Raw genomic sequence first — 11,306 nt, 5'->3', positions numbered from 1 at the left:
AGAGGACTCCAGTGGCAACCTGTGAAGCTCTGGTGAACTCCATGCCCAAAAGAATTTAGGCAGTGCTGGAAAATAATGGTAGCCACACTTTTGACACTATTGACACTTTGGGCCCAATCTGGACATTTTCACTTAGGGATGTACTCACTTTTGTTGCCAGCAGTTTAGACATTAATTTCCGTGTGTTGAGTTATTTTGAGGGGACAACAAATTTACACTGTTACACAAGCTGTACACTCACTACTTTACATCATAGCACTATATTTTCTTCAGTGTTGTCACATGAAAAGATATAATCAAATATTTACAAAAATGTGAGGGGTGTACTCACTTTGTGAGATACTGTATATATAAAATATACAGGGTGTCCAATGTTTGCCAGCACCACGTCAGTTGTGCGTTTGTCAGTGGATATTCATTAACACTTCCAATCTTTTTGAATTTGTTAATAAGTTTGGCAACAGTGTTGTGTGTGTGTGTGTGTGTGTGTGTGTGTGTGTGATGTGCTTGCCATGTTTCCTGTTAAAGTCCATCGCAACCTTGTGACAGCTTCCTGATCCAACCATGAGAATGAGTTCAATACGTTCTTCTTTTCTCAAAGGTATTCTTAAAGGCTATCTGGAAGAAAAAAAAATCTTATAGAAACTAAGTATGAAAAATTTTGGAAGACATTTTGCTAAAAAGTGTTATGAATGGAGACTTTGGGGATAACCTTATATCAAAAATCAACCCCAAAAAAGGACTGTATGTCATTCCTGAGGGCTCCTGAGTAAACAGACGGATTCCAGTTTGTCCAGAGCATGGTATCCGATATATTAACCTGAATTACACTGTGAAATATACTAGGTGACATGTTGCTGCATTGGTTTACTAGGTCATGGGCTTGGGTTGCTGTCTGTGTGGAGTTTCACATGTTCTCCTTATGTTTGCATGGATTTTCCTCCCAGTTTCCTAACCCCTTACTTTAGCTAAAGGTCATGAGACTAAAGATTGTCTTTTAATTGGTTTTAACATATCCAAAAATCACAGCAACTGAACTTTAATTGATTTCAAAAGAAATATACCGTGATGGGTTATTGATTTAAATTTTGTCATACTCCAAAATCTCAAGCCATCATATTCACAGCTCGCCTTCACCCTTTGTGCACGTTCTCCCCGTGTTTCCTGGGTTTCCTCCCGGTACTTCGGTTTCCTCCCCCAGTCCAAAGACATGTGTTCTAGGCTGATTGGCATCTCTAAATTGTCCGTAGTGTGTGAATGTGTGTGTGAGTGTGTGATTGTGCTCTGCGATGGGTTGGCACCCTCTCCAGGGTGTCCCCTGCCTTGTGCCCTGAGTTCCCTGGTATAGCTCCAGGCTCCCTGCGACCCTGTGTAGGATAAGCTGTATGGAAAATGGATGGATGGATATTCACAGCACTTAGCAGTCTATAGATATAACATTCTCTAATTTTGTTGTATTTTTATATAGTCGGCTTCGTGTTCTCTAAATATGTTTGCCGTGATTTTTAAATGCTAAACATTAATCACATTATGCCATCATTGAAGAATACTGTCACACCTTTCATTTGTACAGACGTTATTTATAGTAAATTGGCCCCAGTAGTGAGTTTGAACGTGTTTCTTCACAGGTTCAAAAATCTCTACTCAGTTCCTGTTCCGTCCTGGTTTCACACAGCCTTTATTAGCTTTGTGTGTGTGTGTGTGTGTGTACCAAAATTCTGCTGATGGTTGTGATATTCCAGAGGCCTTTTAGTGCTTTTCGATCTGAGAAAGTGAAACCCCCTAGATGCTCCATCCTGCATGAAATGAGACATCCATTTTTCCTGATTTCCAAGACAGAGAAAGAAACTTTTCGTGAGCAGATCCCATTATTTCTACCAAGCTCTGTTTATAACTTCAATAACATCCAAAGTAGGGTGGACGTTATTGTTCAATAGGGGAAGTCAAGAGGAACCTATTAAATAAAGTGTGCAAGGCAAAAACTAGAACAATTCAAACCAAGATACACAAAGTGCAAGATGAAAACAAACAATCAAACAAACTAAAATACATGATGTACATTATGTTTCTGATGTTCCTCTTGGTGATACACAGAAGAGCGTAATGGATTGTGACAAAAAATATCAATGTATTGTTTTTTAATACACACCGACACTGACAGGTGAAGTGAATAACACTGATTATCTCGTTTTAATGGCACGTCAAGGGGTGAGATATATTAGGCAGGAAGTGAGCAATCAGTCCTCAAAGGTGGTGTGTTGGAAGCAGGAAAAATGGGCAAGCGTAAGGATCTGAGTGACAAATTGTCATAGCTAGACGACTAGGTCTTGTGGGGTGTTCTCAGTATACAGTGGTTAGTACCTACCAAAAGTGATCCAAGGAAGAACAACCGGGAAAGAATGCATAATTAGACAGGAATTCTGTCCCCATGCTTTATGTTTTTAAACAGGAATATTCTAAACCTAATGCTCGACTCAGTGTAAAGCCGCACACAATGTAATCTTATGTAATCGTATATAAATACAGTGATGAGATTATAACATAATAAATAGATTATGAATAGCAAATCTGTAATCAGACTAAACAATCTGCAAATGTGATGGTAATCAGGAATATAATTCTAATATCACAATCACTGTCTTTACCACTGTCTTTACTGTCTTTAACTGTGCATGTTGCACAGTCTCCATACACAGTACTGTACTGATTACATGTTTGTTTAAATATCTTATTTTTTTCATTTAGTACCGCCCTTCAGAAGCTACATAAGATATTTACATGTTTCCCTGAAGACAAAATAATAATAATTTACACCGATCATCCTGTTCAAAATTTTACACCCCCGTAATATTCAGTAGTGTGTTCCCTTCTTGAGCATCAGTGAACGTTTGTACCTTTTGTAATAGTTTAATAGTGTACGAGTCTCTCAGTCGTCCTCAGTGTGAAAAGATGGATCTGAACATCATATGGCAAGTGTTGGAAATGGGTCAGATCAGCTGGAAAAGCCAGGACCAGTTGGATGGGCAGTTTAACTGCTCAGGACAAACAAGGGACTCATGAACACAAAACATAAACACATCATGTCGTCGATCATCCAGGTAACACCACACAGGATTAACAATCAAGCATATGTAAAATTATGTAAACTTAAATGTATGTATGTAAACTTAAATGTTATTATTGTGTCTTGTGGACTATATGTAAACATCTGTTATGTGAAATAGCTTACTCAGGACAGTACTACAGTAAAGAAAACAACTAAATGCAATTTTTATGATTCCTCTTTGTTTTTTTAATGAACATTTTGCGGATTCTGCAAGGCGTATGTAAACGTATGACCTCAACTATATCTTTTTAAGACAGGAAATAAGCTCAATATACTGTATATACTAGACAGGTGTGGCAGCCTTGGCATTTTCTTCGCATTTCCTCGATTTTCTCGTTTCTATCAAATGAAATTCTGAACAGTAAATGTTTGGCTCTCATTTGGGGCGGAGTCACTGCTTTAACACACGTGAACACACTCAGTGTGAGCTGAACATTTCTCTCTCAAGTTAGCAAGTTGAAAAAGCTGTGTACACCACCGAGGGTTGTGGGTGTTTGTGTATAGACAGTCTCTGTACAGTATATGGAGCGTGCGCTTGTGTGTGTATGTGTGTGTGTGTGTGTGTGTGAGCACCAGCACAGTGTGTTTAGCAGGAACAGCACAGTGAGATCAGAATGTGGTTGAATCTTTCATGAGCTTCTGTTTGCTTTCAGTGAGCTTGAGCCCCACTGCATGCAACTCTATTAGCAGAGAACACACACATGCACACACACACAGTCTGCAGTCATAATGCTGGGCTCATCTGAGTCACTGTTTTATTATTTTTATGATGTGCTTTCTTTGAAGACAATGCAAATTCCAGAGAAATGTCAACTTGTATAAAAACCTAAAGCACAGGGACAGAATGGTTTTGCCCAGATTTACATCTATATTCAACGTGTCTGACTGAATTTCTAAGGAATCGGTATCACACTACTTTAACAATGCGTTTCTAATGAGTGTGTAAGCATCTTGTCCGTGTGCACTGACATTGATAGCAGCATTTATCAATAACATTGATTTTCTCACATGCAGAATACTCAAGCTGTTGGACGCCACATGCTACACGCCATACGCTTACACAGGACTTACACATTGTTTACAGATGGCAGCATCATTAATAACGAGAAATTCAGTCAACACGACAGAACTGAGAGAACAAATCAGTCGAGATGAGGCTTATCTTTAAATGTCGTGAGTGACCTTTTACCTCAGGTGATGAGACCGAGACTGATAAGGATAATGCAGTTGACTGACGGGACAACTCATTTTCCGTTGTAAACGTATTATTCTTTACAGTGTGTCAGTGATATTGTTTTTCCATAAGTAAATGATGAAGTAGGCGGGGCTTCTTTTGTTGGATTTGGAGTAGGATTTGGAATTTTTAAAGAGGATTTTCTCCCGTTTCACTTTTAAATGTTCGAAGTTGTGAATGCTATATATGCTTACATAGTTTTCAAAGCTATATATAGTAGATAATATCCAAATTTGACCACTTGAAGGGTTTTTGTAGGCTGCCACAGACATTTTAACTACAGAACTACAATCTAAAAATAGGCCTGTTAACTAATTACAAGACAAGTGATTCAGTTAGATTTGTAAATGTACATCTCAGTTGTAATGATAGTTTAACCCGGTCATGTTTTTTCAAACGTCCATGAAACTCTCGTCCTGTGAACCAACTTATGGAGCTGTCTAAGGGTGTTTTTTACTAAACATGACTTAAATTGTTACAATGTTGTATTTTCTCCTCGGCTCGGTTCGCTTTCACAAGGCAACATTTCAAAGCGAACCAAAATGTGTTTGTGCAAGTCACATGTGAGTAAACTGTGCTCTCGTTGGTCAGAGCGCGTCTGTTTATGTTGCGAGGTTCGGCTCCTAGTGGTCATGGATGGACAGCAGCTCCACAAGCTTATTGTGGCCTTCTTTTTAGCTGTATTTATTATTATTTATCAGTTTGAGTGGGAATCGATGTTTCATGTTTCGGGCCAATTTGTCTTTTTCATCTCCAGATCTCTCAGTCCTGCGAAGTGAATCTCTAACTTAAATGTACTGTTTCGTTTTGGGGATTTTCGCAGCACTGTTCCATGGAGCGATTAAAGCTCATCTCATTGAGAAGCTCACTAAACACATTGTAAACCTCAGTGTTTTTATGCAATTTCAGTGAGGCATTTTACCTCGTCTTTGGTCCAAGTTAAACTGCAATTCGTATTGCGAGTCATTAGCAAAACAAACCCGCTTTTTACGTAATGCAGTTCCCATCATACATTGCTATACAGGTTGGTTCGTTGGTCAGATTGCTTTCTCACCACTCCAGAGTTCGTTTGCAATCTGAAACTCGTTCAGGTGGTTGCAGACTGATTGTTTTGAATCGGAGCGTTTTCCAAGCGTGATTGCCGTGCTCATGTACGTCTAAATGATCTGAATCAAGGGAGAAAACGCACCAGGATCAGAAACAAGTGCTCCAAACGAGCCAGTTGTGAAACCACCCTAAATCAAAAAGGATGCTAGCTCTTAAATGTGCTCAAAATAGACAAACTCAGACAGCAGCGAACTTTTCAATTGGACAGGCTTTAGCTCAGGAGTGTGCACATGCTGCCCGAAAATGCCGCCTACTTAGCTATGGATCTGCCTTGTAATTGGAGCACAGTGTCAGATCTGTACCAGGCAAATATTACCATTCCATCAATATACACCTTTAAGTGGGGTGAAATATGAATGTACAACAACACACATAATCCAGGGGCTAAAATTGGTAAATTGGCAAACTGCATAACAACAAGGTAGGCTAGTCCAGAGCTGGAGAACACACCTCAACATGACTGCCTTGGCAAAACACACAAGCCTTAAGAGCCTCAAGGTCCCTCGCCATCTGTCACATCCCAGAACTGAGGAATGGTGGGGATGAAGCGAAAGTCGCTCAAGAGTACAGTAATCCTTTCAGCCTGTGGTAGAGAGAGATGAGGTGATTGCTGATTGCAGGGAAAGTGCAGGTGTGTGTAGCGAGCCACTGCTTGTTCATATTTTCTGAGGGGGTTATGGTTATAGAGTGTTGCCCCACAGCAGGTGTGTAGTATTCTAGACCTAATGCTCGACTTCTCAATCTCTACAAAAGTGTAGACGTAAACTAGCACACTCTGTCAAGCCGCACACAATATATAATCGTATGTAAGTACAGTGATGAGATTATAACATAATAAATAGATTATGAATAGCGAATCTGAAATCAGACTCAAAAATCTGCAAATGTGATGGTAATCTTTGTTTAAAGATGTTATAGTTTTCATTTCATTTAGGCATTTCCAAATTCTCCGTAGTGTGTGAATGTGTGTGTGACTGTGTGTGTGTGAATGTGCCCTGCGATGGGTTGGTACCCCGTCCAGGGTGTGCCCCTGCTTTGTGCCCTGAGTTCCCTGGCATAGGCTCCAGGCTCCACGCAAGCTTGTGTAGGATAAGTGGTATGAAAAATGGATGGGTGGATGGCTTTACACTAAATCTGTTCAGTGTGAAGAAACTGAAATCCCCCTTCTTTCAAGATAGCCACTGTTGTGTCTTGATTAAGACCCTCAACCCTGAACTTGCTCATCCCTGTGCTTGGAGTGGATTCAGCCTCAATTACAAATCATTTTGGATAAAAGTGTGTGTGCCAAATGAGTGATGTTCATGTAAATGTAAATGAGAGCTGTAATCACTAGCAGACAAACTGAATATGATGTATACAGGAAAGGAAACCGAGACAGTTCTGCAGAGAAGTCCTCTTTTCCTTTTCCCCCTCCATCAACTCCTTTATCCCCACTATCTCTCGGTTTTTTTTTCTTGTTTTTTTTAAGAGTCTCTTCTCGTCTCATTATCCGAGAAGCTTCAGTCTAACCATCTTTCTCTTTCTATACTAATGAAAAGTGATGGCTCATTAACATCCAATCACAGCAGATCAAAGCAGGCCATCTCTCTTTCTGACTGTATCTCATTCTGATACCCCCCTCCTTTCTTTTTCACTATCCCCCTTTCTCTCATTTGCTCGGTTTCATTTGCTCACTGTGTCTTTTTTCAGTTTTTCCTTGTCTGCCTTAGTTCAACTCAATACAGTGTAGTGGAGCATTATTTATGTGACAGAACAACATTGACACAGCATCACAGCGTCTCTCTCTCTCTCTCTCTCTCTCTCTCTCTCTATCTCTCTCTCTCTCTCTCTTGACCAGTCTCCATTCACCTCCACTATATCGCTCTGTGCTTCTTTCATTTTCTTCTTTCTCTTCTCTTTTTATGCTCACCCTAAGTGTGTTTTTGTCAAGACTCAGGTTACAGAAGTTTGTAAATCAGGCAAATAACAGTCTGTGAAAACAACAACAATAATAATAATAGTAGTAGTAATAATAATAATAATAATGATAATAATAATAATAATAATAATAATAATTAATCACAAATGAAACATCTGTAAAGAAACAATAACAGTATACAACAGTATATAAAATGGACATCTTAGCACCGTGTGCGTGTGTGTGTGTTTGCGCAGCTCCATCTGTGTGTGCTGAGACAGCAGTGAGGTAGAGACACTCAGTGTGCGGACTGACAGCTCATCCCACTGAGACACAATACGAGTCAGCAGGAACTCTCACTGTCCTGACTCTGTGTGTGTGTGTGTGTATGTGTGTTTGTGTGTGTTTGTGTGTGTGTGTGTGTGTGTGTGTGTGTGTGTATGTGCTGAGACAGATGAATCAGTATAGAGGGGAAGATTGAAGGAGGAAAGCAAAAGAGTGAAATAAGAAGAGAGAAAGCAGGACAGAAAAAACAGGGGGATAGGGAGAGAGAGGGTGGTGAGAGAAAGCAGTACAGTAGAGAGAGAAGGCAAGGACTGATGTAGAGAAAGAAAGAAAGAAAGGAGAGACATGGTAAAGGAGAGTAAGAGAGAGATGATACAGAGGAAGAACAAAATTGCGAGATGGAGAAATGGTGAAAGGTGATCATTCAGTGAACTTGTATTTATTGCATGATTTGTCCTTCATTAATAACACATTCTGCCTCACTCTGTGTTTGGACAGGAATTATAACTCAGAGATGCAGCATCTCTCCACTCAGGAGACACTGATTGGAACCAAAGTGTGCAAGTGAGCCGAGAAGAAAGGAAGCGCAGACGAGATTGACACAGCTCCCTTTAAAAGCAGACAATCTCCATCTCCACACCTGGTGCTCTCATCTGCTTTAGCCATTTAATGGACAACTAAACAGCAATAATCTCGCAACACAAATCTGCTGGACAAAACAACAAAAAATCAGCACGTCACAGCATCGGCCCCTCCCTGACTCGCCCTTGATGCTCTAGTGTCCCATGCTGATTAAAGTGGACACAGATGGACAATCCAAATACAAATAAACCCAAAACAGCTAAAGCTAACACTTCCTCTTCCCTAATCTGCTTTATCTCCTTCTCAGTGGCATCATGGTGTCCCATGCCAAGACCATCATATCAGTGGAGGACAGACAAGCAAGAAACTGAGACACTTGCATCTAAATAAGAGATACTGTGACTCACAAAAAACAATAAAGAACAAAAAAACAACAAATATCCATTGCATGCATGATATCAATCAGGTAATTAAAGTGGACATGGATGAATAGCAAAACCCAACACACTGGACAACCAATGACATATCCCACTTCCTCCATGATTGATTAACATGAATAAACATGACCAAGTGGGTGCAGATTCATGTCGAAGCATGATTTTTCCCTAATCAACTTTATTTTTTCCATGATATCCCCATGTTGGTAAAAAAAAATAAATTAATAAATAAGAGCAAACAACATAATACTAAATAATGATAATAATAAAACATAATGAACGAAATATTAACCCCATTTACATCTGTTGTCCCAATGGTGATCAAATTCGTGGGACAAAAGAACAACAAGAGAAAATTATGAGCATGACTCATCCCTAGCCTACTGTATGTCCTCTGAGATGTCCCTATTAATAATAATAATTTATAATAATTGCTTAGTTTTATATAACGCTTTTCTAGGCACTCAAAGTCTTTTTACATTGTATGGGGGGGAAAATCTCCTCAACCATCACCAGTGTGTAGCATCTACCTGGATGATGCGACGGCAGCCATAGTGCGCCAGAACGCCCAGCACACACCAGCTACTGGTGGAGAGGAGAGGAGAGGAGAGGAGAGAGTGATGTAGCCGAATCAGGGATGGAGCTTAATAACAAGAAAAATGGCTGCCTCATAGCAGTTACTCTTTCCTAACCTCCTTATTTATTTCCTCCATGATGTCCACATGGTAACTGAAGCAGACAAATTTGGATGAATGAACCAATAAACAAATGGCAACAAAACCAACACTTTGCTTTCTCGAATTGACTTCTTTCTTGTCATCCTCACTGTGATTAAAGTGTACAGGAACAGACAAGCAGGCAACATAAAAAGAAAAAAAAATTGCTCTCAAAGCTAACTTGCCCCGTTAGCTGATTAGAGTGGATGTGGATGGACAAACAAGCAAACCACAAAATAGCAAAACACCCCCATCCCTGACTCCTCCGTTATGTCTTAGTGTTGTGATTAAATTGTTCGTGGACAAGGGACAACATGCGGTTGTGGACAACGTCCTGGCGCTGGGTGGCATTGGTGCTGTTGGCCTGGGCGATGCTGCTCTTCTTTATGGGTGGCCACCTGGTGCGTGAGAGCCAACACACACATGAAACGACACACACACGACGAGAGCTCGCCAACATCCTCACCAAACTTGAGCGCCTCAAACAGCAGAACCATGAGCTGCGGCGTATGGCGCAGGCTCTAAGGTAAGAGTGTGTGTTTCTGTGTGTGTATGTGTGTCATTTTGTGGGGGTTTATTTTGGAGTGCGGGGTTGTGATACATTGTAACTCTTATGTAGATTTTGTACTTTCTAAAGTGATCCTACATAAATGCTGTGTATGTATGATTGATTACAAAAACAAATCCATAATCAGATTTATGAACCTGTGACTTTAGTTATAACCAAAATTCCACATATTAATTAAGTAATAAAACACAAAGCATTTTACCAATGTAAACAATTTTTATTTACATTATCAATGGTACATTTTATTTGTTTATAGCTGGAAAGAGTCATTCCCTCAACAGGCTCTTCTTTTCTCTCTTGAATTTAATAAAACAAAACATGCAGCCTGTCATCTAATCTGCTGAACACAAACTCTGTGTTCTGTACTGAAGAATTTCCTGTGGTGGAAGACTTAAAGCACCAGCTTTACCTCTGACTGTTACAAAGCACTGACACTGGAGACTCCTTCCTCACAGAAAACCTTGCCATATCAACACTTAGACATTGTTTTAAATCTGTTCACACAACGTTGATAAAACATTCATAAATGAGGTCCAGTGTTTCCAATTCTGAGCAATCTTCTTGTCATAGTTAAGGCTTTCTTTCTGTTTTCCCCATTTGCCCTTTCATCTTCTTTATTTTGGTTATGACCTTAAACCTGTTTCTGAACATGAGTCAGAAATGGTGAATGGGTTCAGTATTAAATATTGCTGTGTAATGACTGCTTGGTAAGACCTGACACACAGATATTTTCCAGACATGACTGAGAGTTTAAGATGAGACGTACAGTGTGGTGACCATGAATGTAGACCCCTGACTAGATACTGACTATATACTGTTCCATTGGAACATATGTAAATTAAACATCTACCTACTAGCATGGTTACCTATACTACTTACACAAAACTCAGGTAATGTTACACAGTTTTCAAACATCTCATATAAATGAATTTTAAAAATATATCATTAAAATTAATCTTGGGTAAATGTCCACCAAAACCAGCTAGCCTGTGTTAACTTGTTATTAAAGGAGATAGCTAGCACTGAGTCTGTCATTGGAATATGTTAGCTAGCTAGCAAATGTCTCTATAATATAAAGTGACAAATATATTGTAGCTAGCTTGCTAGTAATTGAAATAGGTAATTTGGGAGTTAGCTCCTACAATATTCAGGATTTCACCAAATAAGCTTTTCAACAGCAACATTAAGGGGACAAAAAGTAAACTAGAATAGTCAGGGGTGATAAAGTAAAAATGGTACAATCGCTGGTACTGTAAATTAATGCTACTTATACAACAAAGTTATTTTTTTGTGCAGAGAGAGAAGGTAGTTGAGTGCAAAGTGGATTGATATATTCTGGAGGTGGGGAATATATATATATATATATATATATAT

At 39.4% G+C, this 11,306-nt stretch overlaps 1 protein-coding gene across 1 annotated transcript in view; it reads left to right on the top strand.

Annotated features, from left to right (window-relative positions):
• The first annotated feature begins 8,485 nt into the window (after nt 1-8,485).
• fut8b (fucosyltransferase 8b (alpha (1,6) fucosyltransferase)) overlaps nt 8,486-11,306 on the top strand; it is a 61,107-nt gene continuing 58,286 nt past the window's right edge. The window contains exon 1 of the mRNA XM_053613757.1: nt 8,486-9,890. Within this exon, the coding sequence (XP_053469732.1) occupies nt 9,679-9,890 (212 nt within the window). The 5' untranslated portion in view covers nt 8,486-9,678. The remainder of the gene's footprint in view (nt 9,891-11,306) is intronic.

This window comes from Ictalurus furcatus, chromosome 25 (genome assembly GCF_023375685.1).
Source record: "Ictalurus furcatus strain D&B chromosome 25, Billie_1.0, whole genome shotgun sequence".
NCBI classification, from domain to species: domain Eukaryota; kingdom Metazoa; phylum Chordata; class Actinopteri; order Siluriformes; family Ictaluridae; genus Ictalurus; species Ictalurus furcatus.
Note: the sequence above shows the minus strand (reverse complement) of the source record. Positions and strands in the feature narration are given on the sequence as shown.